The sequence below is a fragment of the Girardinichthys multiradiatus genome, chromosome 23, assembly GCF_021462225.1.
Source record: "Girardinichthys multiradiatus isolate DD_20200921_A chromosome 23, DD_fGirMul_XY1, whole genome shotgun sequence".
NCBI classification, from domain to species: Eukaryota; Metazoa; Chordata; class Actinopteri; order Cyprinodontiformes; family Goodeidae; genus Girardinichthys; species Girardinichthys multiradiatus.
In genome coordinates this window covers 40,050,995-40,069,964 of record NC_061815.1, presented here as the reverse complement: position 1 = coordinate 40,069,964, position 18,970 = coordinate 40,050,995, and the positions used below count along the sequence as shown (strand labels likewise).

Here is an 18,970-nt window from a genome sequence, read left to right as displayed (position 1 = left end):
GTTCAGGATAACCTAAACCACTCTAACTATAACGTGTAGTCTTTAAAGTAGACACAGGTGGTTGGAGTCTGTCCTGTAATCAGTGGGTTGCAGGTTTGGACCCACACTCCATCTGTCTCAGTTGTTGTGTCCTTGGGTGAGACACTTCACCCATCTTGCCTGCTGATGGTGATCAGATGGCCTGGTGGCACAGATTGTATGGCAGCCTCGCTTCTTTTAGTCTGCACCAGGGCAGCTGTGGATACAATGTAGCTTACTACAGTCAGTGTGTGAATGTGTGTATGAATGGGTGGATGACTGATTGTAGTGTAAAGCGTTTGGAGCCCTTTGGACTAGATAAAGCGCTATACAAGTGCAGGCCATTTAGCATAGACAGGGAATCTGCCTCGCGGACAAAAATTAGGAGCGAGTTCCACCGGAGAAGAGCCTGATAACTGAAAAAATATAATCTTTTAACTGTTAAGGAAATGGTAATATAAGTCGTGTTCATAAAATATGTTGTGAAAACATCTAATTACAAATACATGGAAGTAAGAGCAAGATTAGCACACAAATATGGGGAAAATATTATTGAGAGCTCCTTCTAATGTGAGATATTCTGTCACCTCTCAGTTAATTTTAGAGACATGTTGCCATCAATATGCAGGCAGAAGACTAAATGCCCCCGGACAGAATTAAATAGACCTGCACTAAATCACAATAATTAAATGTGACGTAATACACAGAGATGTACGTCAAACATGTTCTGCCAGATTAAATAAGATCTTTCAGACTAAACAACTTATAATTATTTTATATTCATGTCCATGTGATACTTTATGGAAGCAAATCGTTACCATATTTCAAATGAAAAAGCATTTTCAGAAATGCTTTTTCATTTTAAGAATGTGGCTGCATTGTTTGACTCATAAATGAAATTAGTAATCAATAATCCTATTTGCATTTGCATTTTCTTCTTCAAGACTGCTCATTCCTTCACTAAATTAAAATAAAAAAGAAAAAGATATTTGAGATTTATTTTTCAAAATGTACCCCAGCAAATAGATACCAAAATTCAATTTGAAATGTAAAATTTGAAAATGAAAAAGCATTTCCACAAATGCTTTTTCATTTTAAGAATGTGGCTGCATTATTTGACCCATAAATGAAATTAGTAATCAATCATCTTATTTGCATTTTCTTCTTCACGACTGCACATTTTATGCCATAATCAAAAAGAAAACAAAGCAGACATTGCTTTTTCGTTTTTGTGGTCTGCCCGCAAAGTACTGCCCAGAACTCGAAAACGAAAAAGCATTCTAAGCGGCGGGCGCAGCAGAGTGACGTCAGCAGCCGCTCTTCCTCAGCTCCCTGCTGACCGAGCTACCCATTTTGTTCGGTAGGGGGCGCTGTGCACGTCTGCATTGCATTACATTGCAAACGTGCTGAGAAACTGATTGAATTGCAGCAGGGCCGAGCTCAATTTGTGGCAGTGGCAGGCAGAACTGGCAGTTCCGGTGGCAGGGTCAGAATATAAAACATCTAACAGGGCACTTTTTAATCTATCATTAGAAAATAAAAAGAACATGACCAGACTGCATATCTGCCAAGACATGGTCTAGGGTTATGAAAGCATTAGACAGAGAAGTAGTCAAAAGGGTCATAGCAACTGTGGAGAAGTTGCTATGGAGTTGTAGAGATCCCCCGCTTAGGTGGGAGACTCTGTTGATAGGACAACTGATAGTCACATATTTTACAAATCTGAGGTTTATGAAAAATAGCTACAGGAAAACAAGTGTTAAAGAAGCCATATGAAGTCCTGTTCAAAGTTTGTCACGAACCATGTAAGGGTCTACATGACAAACAATGTAGGAAACAAACTCTGTATATTACCCTAACCAAACCATCTTCCACTTTAAACATGGCGGTGGCAGTTTTAGGCTGTGGGGGTGCTTTACTTCAGCATTGGCAGGGGGGGTTCATGAGAGTAGATGGCAAGGTGGTTGGAGCTGTACAAGTTGGAGTACAGTACAATACAGAAGCGGGGGTCTCAACTCTTGCCATGCAGCAACAAATGAATAGCTTAGATCAAGGTAAATTCATGTGTAAGAATGGCCTAGTTAAAGTCTTGACCTAAAAGGTCCCTTTAAGATTTTTCTCCATAACTTAAAAAAACTGAGATTCAACAATGCTCTTCATTTAGTTGTGTTTTGCTATTTTACAAAAAAAAGAGAATAGAGATTAAAAAAATCCGGTCTCTAAATGCTCAAAGCTTATCGAATTTGAAAGTCTTGCTGTATTACAGTGAATGATGATGTTACAAAAGACTAACATCTATGCAGTACTTTATCACAGAGAGTCACAATACATTATATTTAGTTTTGTGGTTGTAAAATGAAAACTTTTAGTACATTTTAATAGTTTCGCAGGTTGCTGTGGCTGGATTGTGAGACAGCTCTTCAATACACTTTTTCAAGAAGACTATATTTTGCTTATTTGTTCATCGCTTAAGAGAAATAATATGAAGAAATAATAGGTGACTGATTGCACAGACCCTAAACAGAAGAGGATAGGCTGAAGGAAACAGAAATACAAAGATTTTCACAGGATCCCAGAATTTATAAACACATGGAGAAATGTTATATATGCTCTCCTTGTTATCATGTTAGCATGACTTCTTGACTGCAAATCTGCCATCCCAACTACCAGTGTGACCTGTGACCTCAGAGCTTCTGCATGCATTCAGCTGGGGGCCATTAAGGCTACCCAAGTACAAGTAATGCTAACCTGTTATAAACTGCATGCTTGCCTTGCTGTCCCACAACTTCATTCGATTGCAGACTCTCCTGGTGTAATCTTTAAACACCTGCCATAACAGTGATTCTAGACATTGAACTGTTCTTGTTCTATGTCCTTTATCTTGTTGTTTAACATTTTTCTTTTTCAGCAAACTGAGTATATATTTATAAAAGCATCCACTATTCCTTGATTTGTTGTCTTTGTCTTTGATTTAAGTTACTCTGTGATTGTGGTATTCTTGTCTATTTATTTCTCTGACTTTAGTTCTCTTTCCTTCTGTTCTTTCCTTACAGTTATATTACAGTTATATTTAAAGCTACTACTGTTGCTATTGTTGGAAATTTTTCATTTGCCTGTGTTTTTGCCCTGTGTTTTTATTGCTATTGATTTATTTTAATTTCATGTGTGGTAAGCTTTCTAACCCCAATTCATTCTGTTATGGCACCGCTGCAGTCCAGGATGATGCTGCCCCAGGTACCCAGGAGTACATTATGTTACGGCAGGACTCCATCCACTCTGCGGATATAAGGAGTAAGGGGTCCCCTTTTCGTGCTAAGTGTCACGAAATCTTCTGCTGCCCACTGAAGCAAGTTGTCCTCAAAGAAAGTTCAGAGCCAGAAGGTTTGTGTGCACCCCCTTCTTGTCTAGATGTAGCAAAGCTCACAGTTGCTGCTCTTTTCTTGCCTTCCTATCTCATATTCTGTCAAAGCTGATAGTTCTCCACCACTTCAAATTAGGCTCTCTTTCATTCCTGCACCATTTTTAGAGAGCACGGCATGTGCTTCTGCCTATCTGTACCATGGGTTCACTTGTGCATAAACACGTGCTACTTCATGTGTGTGCATGTGTTTGAGTACTTATTTCTTTGGGGGTATTACCTTGCAGAAAGCCTTTTGTGTTTGTCTGCCTCCATAATACTTAAGTTGGATTAAGGAGCATGGCGTCTGTAGCTTCTGCACACCTCCTCTCTTTGTCAACCCATTAACTCGGTCATTGCCACCCTGAGGCACATGCGCTAACCAAAACAAAGTGCAAAAAGAAAAGCAATAAAAGATAGAGGCTACTGCAACCCTAATCAGTTCAGTGACTTGGCCATTTTAAAAAGGTAGATCTACTTCTACCAGCCTCATAAAAAAGGTGATACTTTTTTTAATCTCCCCATCTGGGGAATTGCACTTCATATTCATGCTTGATGCTTGAATCCATTTTCATAGGATCTGCAGGACTCCTGCTCTCAGTGTCTAACAAATGTATTCATGTCCTTTAAACCCTTTCACATCTTGTCATGTTGCCACCATAATCTTACATTAGGATTTAATGTGATTGACCAACATTAAGTAGTGCATAGTTTTGCAAATAGAAAAATAAAGTGTTGCATATATTTGTATCTGTCCACCTTTACTTGTATACCCCTAAATAAATCCCAGTGTAACCAACTGCCTTCATAAGTCACATGATTAGTCAATAAAATATACAGTACACACCAAAGGTTTGGACACACCTTCTCATTCAAAGTTTTCTTTATTTTCATGACTATGAATATTGTAGCTTCACACTGAAGGCATCAAAACTATGAATTAACACATGTATAATTATATACTGAACAAAAAAGTGTGAAACAACTGAAAATATGTCTTATATTCTAGGTTCTTCAAAGTAGCCACCTTTTGCTTTGATTACTGCTCCGTACACTCTTGGCATTCTGTTGATGAGCTTCAAGAGGTAGTCACCTGAAATGGTTTTCCAACAGTCTTGAAGGAGTTCCCAGAGATGCTTAGCACTTGTTGGCCCTTTTGCCTTCACTCTGCGGTCCAGCTCACCCAAACCATCTCGATTGGGTTCAGGTCCGGTGACTGTGGAGGCCAGGTCATCTGACGCAGCACCCCATCACTCTCCTTCTTGGTCAAATAGCCCTTACACAGCCTGGAGGTGTGTTTGGGGTCGTTGTCCTGTTGAAAAATAAATGATGGTCCAACTAAACACAAACCGGATGGAATAGCATGCCGCTGCAAGATGCTGTGGTAGCCATGCTGGTTCAGTATGCCTTCAATTTTGAATAAATCCCCAACAGTGTCACCAGCAAAGCACCCCCACACCATCATACCTCCTCCTCCATGCTTCACGGTGGGAACCAGGCATGTAGAGTCCATCTGTTCACCTCTTCTGCACCGCACACAGTGGTTGGAACCAAAGATCTCAAACTTGGACTCGTCAGACCAAAGCACAGATTTCCACTGGTCTAATGTCCATTCCTTGTGTTCTTTATCCTAAACAAGTCTCTTCTGCTTGTTGCCTGTCCTCAGCAGTGGTTTCCTAGCAGCTATTTTACCATGAAGGCCTGATTCACACAGTCTCCTCTTAACAGTTGTTCTAGAGATGTGTCTGCTGCTAGAACTCTGTGTGGCATTGACCTGTTCTCTAATCTGAGCTGCTGTTAACCTGCGGTTTCTGAGGCTGGTGACTCGGATGAACTTATCGTCCGCAGCAGAGATGACTCTTGGTCTTCCCTTCCTGGGGCGGTCCTCATGTGAGCCAGTTTCTTTGTAGCGCTTGATGGTTTTTGCGACTGCACTTGGGGACACTTTCAAAGTTTTCCCAATTGTTCGGACTGACCGACCTTAATTTCTTAAAGTAATGATGGCCAATCGTATTTCTTTACTTAGCTGCTGTGTTCTTGCCATAATACAAATTCTAACAGTCTATTCAGTAGGACTATCAGCTGTGTACTGTATCCACCTCCTGCACAACACAACTGATGGTCCCAACCCCATTTATAAGGCTTGAAATCCCACTTATTAAACCTGACAGGGCACACCTGTGAAGTGAAAACCATTTCAGGTGACTACCTATTGAAGCTCATCAACAGAATGCCAAGAGTGTGCGGAGCAGTAATCAAAGCAAAAGGTGGCTACTTTGAAGAACCTAAAATATAAGACATATTTTCAGTTGTTTCACACTTTTTTGTTCAGTATATAATTCCACATGTGTTAATTCATAGTTTTGATGCCTTCAGTGTGAAGCTACAATATTCATAGTCATGAAAATAAAGAAAACTCTTTGAATGAGAAGGTGTGTCCAAACTTTTGGTATGTACTGTACCTTAGTGTAATTTAATCTCTATAAACACAGCTTTTTTGTGAACACCTCAGGTGTACAGAGATCTACATAAGGCTGAACATGTGGAAGAAGGTGCTCTGTTAAGACGTTACCAAAATGCAAAATTTTGCCCTACATGTGACATACAATATTTGTTGGAAAACTAAGATGACACATAACTCAAGGACGCTGGTCATAGTTGATAGGAAGATGGAGATAGAGCTAAATGCAAGACAATCCGGGAAGAAACTCCCACAGCTTTACAATGACTAAGCATACAGACAGAGCTACAGTGGATTGGTGTAGATAACAGTTTATTCGTATTTTAGAAAAGCATAGTCCAGGGCAATCTTCACAATTCAAGATTTTTGCCCTATGCCCTGATAATAACATTTGCCTGGAATTGCTTCAGAAATTATAAATTATGCTTTTTTTGTGAAAATATTTACTATCAATTGTTTATTTTGTTTTATGTTTGAAATAGAAAAAAATATGTTTTAGAATAAAGACCACCTGAATGAGAATGAATAAATTTTCTTCAAATGAATATTATAGATTCATGAAAAATGACAAATTGCATGTACTTTGTACCTAATGTTAAAACAAATGACCTAAAATAGGTCCTTGCATTGTTAGTTTCATTTTTTGTGGAAGTTTTTTGCAGACATGGCATGAAAACGAAAATCTACTAAAACTTTCCTTTTTATTACCTTTATATTAAAAAAAATATTCTTTATCAGTTTTGTCCTAAATTATTAAGAGCTCCTCTGGAATGTCTAAGGTCCAAATGTGACCCATTGGATAATTAAATTCCAGACCTGAATTCAATTGAGAATCTGTGGAAAGACTTTATCACCACAAATGTTCTCTGTGCAATATTATATAGTTTCAGCTATTTTGCAAAGAACGGGGAATATTTTCAATCTCTACACGTGGAAAGTTATTAGTGACATACCCTTAAGTCTTTCAGCTGTAAAAGGAGCTAAAGGTGGTTCAACAAAGTATTGATGCAGGGGCTGCTAAAATATGCATGTCACATTTCTTAAATTTTTATTTGCAAAAACATTAGCAAACTATGTTTCATTTTCCTTCCACTTAATTCAATTCAATTCAAAAGTACGTTATGAAACCACAAGGAAAATAAAATGTTTTTGCAACTTATATTTTACAAGTTCCTTCAAAGAGTTTTTGTAGATGGTGATGGCTGGGCAGGATCTCCTGTAGCAGTCTGTCTTACACCGGATCTGAAGTAGACTCTGTTGTTGTATGACCTTAATGTTCTTTCTTTTAAAAACAATCCCTTACACTACGCATTACGACTAATAGTAGTACTATTTGTACTACTATTGCTACACTTTACAATTATGTACAACGTTATGTTGGTCTTTCACACAAAATCCCAATAATACTTGTTGACGTTTTTTAAAACAGTTTAAAGGGTATGAAAACATTTGCAAAGTACTCGGTTGCAACTGTCCTTTCTCTTCCATCCTTCGCAAACATAATTCTCCTCACCTCTCCACTCATTTAGTTATCTTGCTTTGAAGCTTGTAGATGCATGGAAAATGTGTGGAAACAATTTCTTGTTTCCAGCCTTTAGTAAGATAAGGATGTGTAGTTATTTGTGTAAATAATAAGCATGCAGCCATACCCTGCTTTGTCTGGCACTTATGCTTTCTGGCCCCCATGCTTATCATCTATCCCTTAATGCAGTGCTAAGATTGTAGAAACTGTCTTCTTTTGCAGACTTCCTGATAGGTAAGAGATTAATTCTCTCAATACTGGTGTGTTTGCTGCAGTGTTTTGGTCTGTTTTTGCTGCATCTAAAAATGTCTTATGTTTGGCTGTATATCTGCAGTAAGACATCAGTTAAACTGTTGATAGCTTCCTGTGTACCCTCTGAAGAGCTCAAGCACATGTACTTACGCTTGTGGAAAAGAGAGGAGGGTAAAGAGATACAGAAGTGATGTGCAAGCGGAGGTCTGCCTGGAGAAGCACAGATGTATTATTCAGTTTGTCTGTAGCTCTAGTTGGACGTGACTGAATTTACAAAGCAAGTAGGGGAGACTACAGCTCTTACGTAAGCTGTTCAGAAGACATCATTAATGTTGATGTATGGTGGGGGTGGAAATTACGTAGAACTATCTGGAGAAGGCACATGGAAACACACAGTTTCCAGTGTAAAGCTGTAAATGGCCCATTAAAGAAACAAAGCTGTGCCAAGATTGTATTTATTTGTTGACACTTTTATCTGAAAAATGGCTTTTGATGTAAATTTTTAGGTTTTAGAAAGTGTTACCATGGCAACACCATTACAACTGGTTCACTCTGCTCTTGTTAATGATTATCATGGATTCTAGATTTTATGATATTTAACTATCTTATTAACAGAGTTTGTAATTCACGGGGCACTGCAGCAAAAACTGCAGTCAGAACCTACTGTGGCTGTCTAACCTGCATTATTAGGTTTTTAGAGATTCAATAATCGGCTGATACATAGCAAAGATCCTGCAATAACTGCCACATTTTAAACCTAAACTGCACAATCAGTGCCTAATGCATTTAGAGTAGAGCACCATAGAGGAAGAGTTCAACTCATATCAGTGCATCTTTGTGGATCTACAAGGAGCTAAGGACAGAAAACCTTGGACTGTCCCTCTGTTGTCAGACTGGTACCTGTGACTTTAGGCTGATCTGTTGTCAATGATAATCTCTTGATGATTAGTCGGTGGCATTACCTCATGGTTCATTTGAAATTCCTTCTGTCCTGTTACCTCCCCTTCTGCTTGGCACTTTAGCTCTGTTTTGTTTTTCTACAGAAGAAATAAAAGATGGTGCCGGAGGGGCTGATCTATGTAAATATCCATCCATAATTCACTCCACTGCAAGACACTGTGTTTATAATTTCAGGCCACGTAATATACACACAGACAGACAAAGGTCCCTGTAGAGATATTCAAGGCTTTTGAAGTGCTTTATTTGTTGGATTATGTTCAACAGAAAATGTGAATTGTTAATCTTGTTTAGTAATGCAGTATTGGTGGTATGTGGTTTGAAATTAAAACTTGAATGGTAATTGTCACCTATATAGGACCCCATTCATACCGAATTAAGACCACCCAATGGTGTCCAGGATCCCTAAGGCCCTTCTAACCTTGCTATATTGCAAAAAATTTTTAAAACTATTTTGATGTGAAACCAAACATGGCCCTACTGTGCGCCTAGTACTTTAAACAGATGTTGTTCCTTGTTACTTGATCATTCCAGGGTCATTACAATGATACCAACATAAGTTTTCTATCGGCATAGATATTATTCTCACAATCTGAATATTTTCCCTGTAAATATTGGACATTTTAGGTCAAGGAAATTACATCAGCGTTTCATCATATCAGCAGAATAAGAGAATGCAGGGAAGGGCTTTCTGTGCAAAACTTAGCACAGGCCTGTTGTACCATTTTGCACATTTTAATCGTGTACAACAGTGTGCTACCATGTCTTGCTGTGTGCAGTCAGAGAAATCATGCACACAAAATTCAAATTCTGTGTGTTTTGCACATCCCAGTACCAACTAATCACACTGCATATGCAGCGACATGCTACATTTTGGCAGTGGATCTGAAGCCTGAACAGCTCACAACTTTCCAGGGACTCCCAAAAACCTGCTTCTATGGACAATTCTAAGTGTGCTTACTTCTTCTCTGCTGTGAGCACTATTCCAGCTGGAAAACAGGGCATACCGATCTCTATGTACAAGAGGGCTTAGCGTTGCAAATCTTTCCCTTTTTTAAGGGCATAGATGCTTTCTTTCAATTAGTTGGCGAGATCCCCCTTGTTGCACTATGAGCACTGGCAGAATGCACATAGTAATGACAAAAACACTACAGTAAATTAAGCTACCTGGAGTACTGCCATCAAGGTGTGAATGTGATTAGGTGGTGGCCTTGGGAATAAGAACAGCATCCTCCTTTAAATTTGTGACTAATCCACGGCAGTGTGCAACACCCACACATCATGAATCAGCTGCCACAGCGGCTACCAGGCTCCTCCATGAAGCGCCAGGGATCCAAACATGCTGCCACCACAATGATAAACCACCACTGAGGTTTTTTGTTATAAGTTTTCATTACCATGCTCCTAGAAAGAAATCCAATTTAAATACAGTTGTAATGAAAGCAGTTCAGGTAGAATTTACAAATCACAATTATAAGTCACACAAATTTTTTTGCTATGCTACACTTGTTTTGCTTTTAGATTTTCCTTTGATCTGCGATAGTTATGCAACAAAATATAAAGAAAGAATCAACTAAATGGACTACTAAGTTTGGATTGGCTGAGCGGCGATGGAAGAGCTGAGCTGGATAATGCTTCTCCCTGGGCTATCGTTGCAGTGGCGGTGATGTGTTGTGTTTGTGTGGTTGCGGGGGCCGTGGTGTGGACGCTGGCCCCAGGTGTTTGTTGCTGGCCGGGTGAGTTTGTCCCATCTTGGTGTGGGGTCGGGGGTCCCATTGTGGACGCGGTGCTCGGTGGTGTCTGCCCTGTTGCGCCTGTGGATAAGGGCTGGGGTAGTGTTGCGCTGGGCCCGTGCCTTGCCGTGGTGGGGAGCAGAATGTGGCGGGGGTGCTTGGAGCAGGGCTGTGTGTGGAGCTTGCGCTGTGTGGGTGTGGCTTTACTGGCTTTTCGGGGATGGCTGCCTGATGGGGCCTGGACCCCTGGGCTCTGTCGGGCATCTGCTTGGGGAGTGAAATGTTCTGGGGTCTCGGGTCTCTGGCTGAATCTGCCAGCGGGGCCTGTTGGCTCGTCGCTGCAGCTCCCTGGGGCTTCTGCACTGTGGCAGCTCTCCCCTGCTCTTCTCTGGGGGGGTGGCGGTAGTCCCGGCAATGGTTCTCCTGGGGTTCCTGTGCTCTGGGAGACCTTTGGATGTCTATGGCTCCGTATTTCCTCCGTATCTGTCCCAGGTCCAGGGCAGCAGGTCTGTGGCTCCTCACACTCGCTATTGCATATTTTTATGGAGTAACCTTGTTTACACAAGCGTGCTCACACTCACACCCACAGGTGTTTAGATTCAGGTGTTAACAGATACACAAATGTTCTATATTGAGCTGCATTTACCACTAAATACATCTTGCATTCATAAGTATCGTGCACTTTTCGGTAAAAAAGCTGTTAATATGAATGTTTCTGCAGGTGTATAAGCAATCAAGGTGTTATCTTGTATTTTCTTCATCCTTCTTTCTTTCTTCCATTCTTTTCTCCTTCTCTCCCCTTTTCATTTTTGCCCCACCTCTGTTTCTTTTGTGCTTTTTTTTTCTTTCCTTTTTGTTTCTGTCTCCGTGACTGTAACAATTGAATAATCCCAAAGCAGTTTCTAATAAAGTTTCTTTTTATGAATATCAAGCAGAGCTTTAAAGCGTTAGCTGTAACGCTCCACTTGTGAAAGTAAATTTGTTGGGCTTTTTCTTGGCACTCAGACAACAATTTTGAGCGCTACTCTGCCGGACAGGATACAGTTAAAAAAAAAAAGTTTAACCTCTAGTAAGTCTTTTACTGCACTGCAGACAAAGTTCCAAACAGTGGTGGGGTGTGACTTGAGCTTTTGCAGTCAATATACTTCAGATTTACATTATATATATACATATATATACATTCATTCCATTTATGTTTCTATTCATTTTTTTTTTTACTACCAGGGCTGGCTTATTGTTGTTTTTAGCCTGAAGCAGATGTATCATAATGGATGAAACTACTTATGGTTTCAGCTTCTCAGTAGTCACTCTTTTATTGGAAAACTGCCTCTTTGGGGCTCTTTCCCCAGAAACTCCGCTGTGCTTTACATGATTACCCACATAGACTAAAGTCATTCCGCCTTTTGACAAAAAGTAGACTGAGACTAACCTTAGATGTTATCTCACACTTAAGCCCAAAATTGTTCATACCCCTGGCAGATGTAGATAATAAAATAATTTTTTATTTAACCAAGATGTTGTTTTTCTCATGGGCAGTTTAGACATGCATGTCTCGAAAGATAATAAAACATTGTAAAAGAAAATATCAATTTAAAAACGAATGTATCTGTTTTTATTACATTTTGTTAAAAATTATAAATACCCTTCTAATAATCAACAAAAAATCTTTATTGGCATTACAGTGATCCAACCCTTATAAGTGCTGACCAGCTTTTTATGTTATTTTGACTATTTATCTTTGGTGATGAAGTTTAAGTCTTTGAGGGTGGAAAGCACCTTACCATCACCCTAATCTTTACAGATTCTCTATCAAATTCATGCTCGGACTCTGGTTGGGCCACTGCAATAGGATTACTTTCAGAATATGTTGGCCTTAACTGTATATTAAGGTAGTCAAGTTTTTAGCTTAGAGATTTATAGCTTAGAGACTAAATACAATTCAATTCAATTCAAATTCAAAGATACTTTATTGATCCCCGAGGGGAAATTAGAATTCCAGTACAACCCATCCAAACATGACACAAAACAAGGGGGGACGGGTCACCGAGGCTTTGCTGCCCACTCACAGGCACTGCCCTAAATACAAACCATTTTTAACATGGAAGGTCTAATTTAATTTAATTTAATTTAATTTAATTTAGTTTAATTCAATTTATCATAATCTTAAACTATGAAAAGAAAAACAATAAAGGAACAAATGGAACAAACAACCAAGCAAATCACAAATAATAGAGATCATAACCCAGCTAACACAAAAACTGTCTGAACTCCCATTTTGGAAGTTAAATATGAGCACAAGTTGAATTTAACCAAACCAAGAACAAAATGTACAGAATATGCTTCGACATCCTGAGTGCTCAACACTGAAACCTCTAAGTTGAATCTTAGTTGCAATAACAAAATAATTTGTCCGTTAACACTTGGTTATTTGTAGGATTAAAAAAAAGATGAGTAGCAGCACCATGTATTTGCTGCATCCAAATATAAAATGCTTGACTGTGACCATTAGGTTTAGATATTTTAGGAAGCTTATGTTACTCTTGATGACAGTGGAACCCCTCAGCTATCCTGCAAATCGGTGTTGCTGTACTGTAACAAGACACATACACACACACACACCTAAATGACAACTTTATGTCCAGAAACTGCTTATTTTCTTTTGATGTATCTCTTGTCAAGAGCTCTGTTTGTCTAAACAAGAACATACATAGCTGATGCATAAATAAATCTTGTGTGTAAGAGTGTCATTTAGTGATTTGAGAGGATGAAGCAGGGATATATCATTGTTTGATAAGCAGTGTGAGTCCTGCTTACAGTTGACTGTAATGAGGTATAAATTTGTCATGTTAAAGTAACTGTGACACCAGCAGTGAGTAGGTTTTCTCCAGAGTAAACAAGCGTTATAGTATTTAATAAGTGCAATGAGGCACACTGCTGAGTCAGAAGCATGGAAATGAGGCAACAGCAAAGAGGCTTCTGACTGCTGCAAGGGTGAAATTTAAACAGAAACATATATGATATAATCATGTTACTTCTTTGTGATTAAAAAAACTCAACATATAGTTTAAAATTTTACATCCTCCATTTTCCTTTACAATTGTATCTAATATTTGCTTCAGCTCTGCCATTGATTAATTCTATCTACCCTTCTTGTTCTTAGCAGAAACAACTGGTGATACCTCAGGTGCATACTTTCTCTTCTCAACAATTCTATCTCAGCAATCCTAAAGAAGTAATCTACCAAACCATTGTTTGTGTATTTTAAAATTACAGTTTGAACAGTTTCTTCAGCACTTTTCAAATGCTTTGCTCCCAAAGGTAGCTGTGAATGACCATCTTCTCATTAAGGTAGTAACGTTTTTAGCTTAGAGATTCATAGCTTAGTGAGTAAATACAAACCATTTTTAACATGGAGGACCTAAATAAATTAAATGTAATTGCATGTAATTTAATTTAATTTAATTTAATTTAATTTTAGCTGTGAATGACCATCTACTTATTGAGGTAGTAAAGATTTTAGCTTAGAGATTTATAGCTTCTTCAAGTTCATTCTATTCTATTCTATTCTATTCTATTCTTGTTAGTAAGAGAAACAGAAACATTCTCACATAAGTGTGAGAAAGAGGCAATAACTTTCTTTTTTTGCTTCTTGCTCTTAATCAGATGTCATCCATATAACAAGACTGTGCAAAAGTATTCACACCTCTGGCCTGTTTAAGTATAAAATTATTTTCATTCAACCAAGAGGTTTGTTCATATATATGCTTTTCAATATTCAGCTGAAAAATATTTAACTCTTTATTACAACAATCAAACCTCTTTTGTAAATGTAGCCCAGCTTTTCTTGTGTTTTCCCTGGAGTTTTGACAATTTATCTTTAGCTCTTTTTAGGTTGGAAGGCCTCCTTGCTATCACCCTTATCTTTTGCTCCTCCACAGATTCGTTATCATGTATAGGTGTGAATAATGTTATGTGGGTATGAATAATTTGGGCCACTGTAAGTATTTTCAAGGTGATGTAATGTCAAAACAATACAGTAGCTTACCTAGCCTAGTTAACCCCATGTTGGAGCAGCATATTGCAGATGTCCTACCGCAAATCCAGTTTGGATCTGATTTTCATTTGAGTGAAAATCAGATTGATTTTATTAGCTTTAATGTAGCATCAAGCAAGGACAGTATATGGGCAATGGCTAATCTTAAATCTCCTAGATCGGAACTGTGGAAGAAAAATGCTGTTTTTGGCTAAAGGCAAGTGTTGCAATTATGACGCTTAATATGCACAGATAGATGACTGTAAATATGGGTTGTTATGGTTACTCACTAGCACTTCCTGCTCTTTCAGCGTAAGGTTGTGTTCTGTCATAATGTTTATAACAGCAATAGTTGCAGTGATAAACTATTTGCAGCCTGTATTTTATTGAATCGGTCGCACAAATAATATTGTGCGACAACTGTCAGGGAACGAGCCTATAGTGTTTAAAATTTGCACACTGTGTATAAATGTATTGTTTATGTCCTAAATAGCTAATTTTGGTCAGTCAGTTCAATGGGCATGTAATTCTACTGGTTTTACAAAAATGGGTGTTATTCCCAAATCCTATCTCCTTCTCCCAAGGGTTAATGTTCCTGTCTCAGTCCCTCTTATGTGAATCTGCCGTGGTAAAGTTATAGCAAGTAATAGTTCTCAGCATTGCCTGTTTTGGGCATTTTGGATGTCAAAATATTACATAACATGAATATTGCAACATATATACCACACATATGCCTACCTGGTGCAAAATATATGCAAACTATGTTCAAATGCTTTTAAAATTACCAAAAATATTTTTTCTTAATCTCATGCTACACAGATGCTCTAACAAACATTCACTCATTTCAGAATGCCAAATGTTTTATTTGGCTCCAACTGCAGAGCAGTCTGACCTAATTTTTTATTCATCCAACTAATGATTATTTGAGAATTTAGGGACACTCATAAACTGTGTATAGAGCATTTAACTTTTAGTCCATGATAGTCAAGCATTTATTATAAAAACTAAACATGATATGACTTCACTGTGAAAGTAACTTAGTCTGCCCTGATTCATTGGCATGCTGTAAATTTTACTCTTCCCACAATACAGATGCAGTATACACAACATGGATCCATCTTTACTTGTGACTGGATTTGATGTTTCTCAGTGTGTACATTTCTCCACATTTAGTTGCATGTGAAAAGTGTTTTAGGATATGCCAAAATAAGTGCCAACATCAGACTGTGTGACCGCAGCTCAACTAGTCTAATATTATTCTATTCAAATAAAGGTCAAGCTATAAAATGCTGAGCTAGCTACATTTTTTTTAGATTTTCTCCTAAGAGCTCCAAAACCTTAGCAAAACTAATAGAATATTGCACACAGACAGTTGGAAGAACATCTTGGATTCTGGCAGAGTTATGTAAAACCCTTGCATGTTTTATCTTAGGGTGCTTCATGTAATGTGCCAGCCTGCCAACAGGGCTAACAGGATTCATGCAGACACCCAATTTTCTCCATCATGTCACCTGCAAACCTAGACAACTCTGAATATCCAGAAAGATTATAGCAAAGACAGACCTGGGGCTAAAATATATTAAATTCCCAGCATGAAGAGATTGTGATTTACAATGACGCAGCCAAATCTTACAAAAATCGTTACCCTTAAGAATATTTATAGTTTGGTGTTAAAAGGAGATCAGACTTTTTTAGGGGCCATGGAAAAATCTTATGACAAATTTATTTCTGTGAGTTGCACACCAGACACATTATTCATGTTTCTTTTGTTAATGGCTATAAGGTTTTTGGAGTATTTCACAGTTGCATTCACCAATTTAGGGCCATCTCTGTCTTATACTCAACTTTGCAGAAGCAGACGTATGTAAAAGGTAGGTAGGAATTATGTATTTATTATGATGTAATATAATTTTGTTTACAATGGAATTCTGCTTAAAGTCTTGGTTTGAGTCTCGAGTCTTATTGACAGTTTATAATTCATGTAATGAAGAGTGAATGAAAGCAGGTATGTGAGCTACAGCTCCATTTTTGTGGATGTGCTTCATTATTAGCCTGTGATGTTTGTGGATTATGGGCTCTTAACAACCTCTTCATGTTATCCTTTGCTTCATAAAAATGACGACATGAATGTCTCTCCAACTGAACGCTGTATAAAATAATTGTGGATTATTTAACAAACAAAAATAAATTTGCCTTGAACATTCTCTAGCTGCTAAGTTAACTGTGACAGTCAGTCATTTACTTACTACACTCTGTCTCTTTTATTATTTTGTAATTTCTACCTTAAATTTGGACCGGGAATAGAGGTTTTAAAATGTGGATTTAGAAAATGGTTTCCCAATATTATAAAACATGGCAGATATCCAACAGTGTGACTGTAGTTTTATGTTGTACTTGGCTATTGAATGAAATAATTAACATTAATAGTTTTAATAAGCCTTACAATGCAGAACAGGGATTTGTATTTTGTAACTTTTTGCCACTGCTTTCTGAATCTGATCTCTGTGATTTGCCTTGTAAATGCTAATTACCCAACACTGAAATGGATTACAAGCTCTATGCTCTTTTAACTCATGTAGAAGAACATCCAAGAAACCAACTTGTCAGCCTATGTGTGTAAATGTGTGCATTTGTCACTATGCACACATAATCAAGATTATACACTTCCACACAATTGGCAACCCAGGTAAAGATGTCTGAAGAGCTTTAGATAAATTAATCTGTTATAACAGTAACGTGATCTCACACTGACAATTTACAAATAATCCAACCTTTAAGCAAAATATATTTATTTGGTGGGGAAGAAAATCTTTAACCATTCCTCTTACATTATCCACAGTCCCTGGTCTTCTTATATTCTCACCTCAGAGGGTTTCTGTAGAATTTAGATCTGATGACTGAAATGGCAGTGAAAGAAAGTTGAATTTCTGTAGAGCGAACCAGTTCTGTATTCATTTTGCCATATGTTTTGGATCAATATTCTAAATAAAAAACAGTTTTATTATAAATCGCCTGGTATTTCAAGTTCCTGATACCATGCACTGAGGGTTCTGTGAACAAGGTTCTTGGGGGCTTTGGAACAAAAACAGGTCTGCCATACTTAAGAGTGGGCATGAGGTACCTTTTCACATATTCATCATTTGTTTCAAGCCAAACCCACCTGGACTATTTGTTGCCAAAAAGCTGGATATTACGGTCTTCTGTGCACAGCACATTTTCTGTTAAAGTTCCAGTAGCAATAAGCAAACCACAAATTTGATTGTGATGATAGAACAAAAAATGCTGTGTATATGGGCAGGAAGTTACAGCCCTTAGATCAGTGTTGAGAATGATATAATGGGTAACAATCCGACAGTGAGCCAGTACTGTAACGATACTGAGCATCACACTTAAGCAGTCATCACAACAGGCCAGTGTCACGCAACCTCCCACATCTAATCTGTGTTTCTGACAGTCAAAACATTGCTTAATATGGCATAATCTTCTCATAGTTTCTACTAAAATGCAAACAGACACTCATGATGTGCATCATGTGTCGTGCAGAAAGATTTGGCTCTCTCGTCATTTTCTCCCAGTCTGTGGTTCACATTTGAGCCAGCAGTACTAAGACAAACCTGTTCTGACTTGTTGATGAATATGAGTGTATGTTTGTGACAGATACTTTTGCAAGCTGACTAAGCTCCAGACATAGAACATTGCAGCAGCTGGGCTTGCTGGGAGCCACAGCTTTGGTAACATGATAGGCGCTCAAGTGTTTGTGCTTATCGGTAAAGATGGCTTAGTACAATCATTCAATCATTTTGGGCATGACCTCTGACTTACTGCATGCCTTAAGGATCAGTTGAACAGGAGAGCCTTAGAGATAAAGGTGCTGACCATGAAAACGGGGTACTGGTATCCACAGTTGTTCTTATTTTAGTAACCAGTAGATCAGCATCTACAGAAAGATGTGTTCAAAGCATGAGCTCTATAGATTAAGTGACCGAAGAAATCTGCACATTTATCATATACTCTAGGCTAAATGGTGCCACAATAAAAATATTTCACAAGTGTATGGCTACTAATGTAGCCATAGACTTTGCATCATTGTGTCATGTTTTCATTTGGATTCCATCTATTCTGTTACATAGAAACTCAATGATTCAGGAATACATAAATACAGCAAAGGGCTCATTCCTATTTAAATGTTGTGGGCCCAAATAAAAGGGATGAATAAATATATCCAAATGCTGCACTGCTTTCATGAACAATCAGCTTTCTGATCTTCAGAAGCAAATGTCGGGATCCAGTTAAAATAAGCTCTTTTTATATATTAAAAAATGGCGGAAAAAAAACACAGCAGATTTAAGTATAAATATAATTAACAAATCTATACAATTTGAAAGAATTTTAAGACCTGATGTATACCTTTAATTTATACACTGTACATACACAAAAATCTAAAGGACAAAGACAGAATAAAGTCTGTAACATTTAGTGAGTAAAAGTATTTATACAGTTCAAACATTTTGTCACATTACAACCACAAATCCCAGCATATTTTATTTGTATTTTATGTGACAGACCAACACAAAGAAGTGTGTACAGTAAGTGGAAA

At 38.0% G+C, this 18,970-nt stretch overlaps 1 protein-coding gene across 3 annotated transcripts in view; it reads left to right on the top strand.

Annotated features, from left to right (window-relative positions):
* Positions 1-18,970, top strand: part of fgf13a (fibroblast growth factor 13a) — a 155,195-nt gene that overhangs the window by 76,897 nt on the left and 59,328 nt on the right. For 2 of the 3 annotated variants that reach the window (XM_047353967.1, XM_047353966.1), the window contains exon 3: positions 3,232-3,399. The exons of the other annotated variant lie outside the window; for it this stretch is intronic. In XM_047353967.1, the coding sequence (XP_047209923.1) occupies positions 3,232-3,399 (168 nt within the window). The remainder of the gene's footprint in view (positions 1-3,231; positions 3,400-18,970) is intronic. 3 annotated transcript variants of the gene reach the window in all.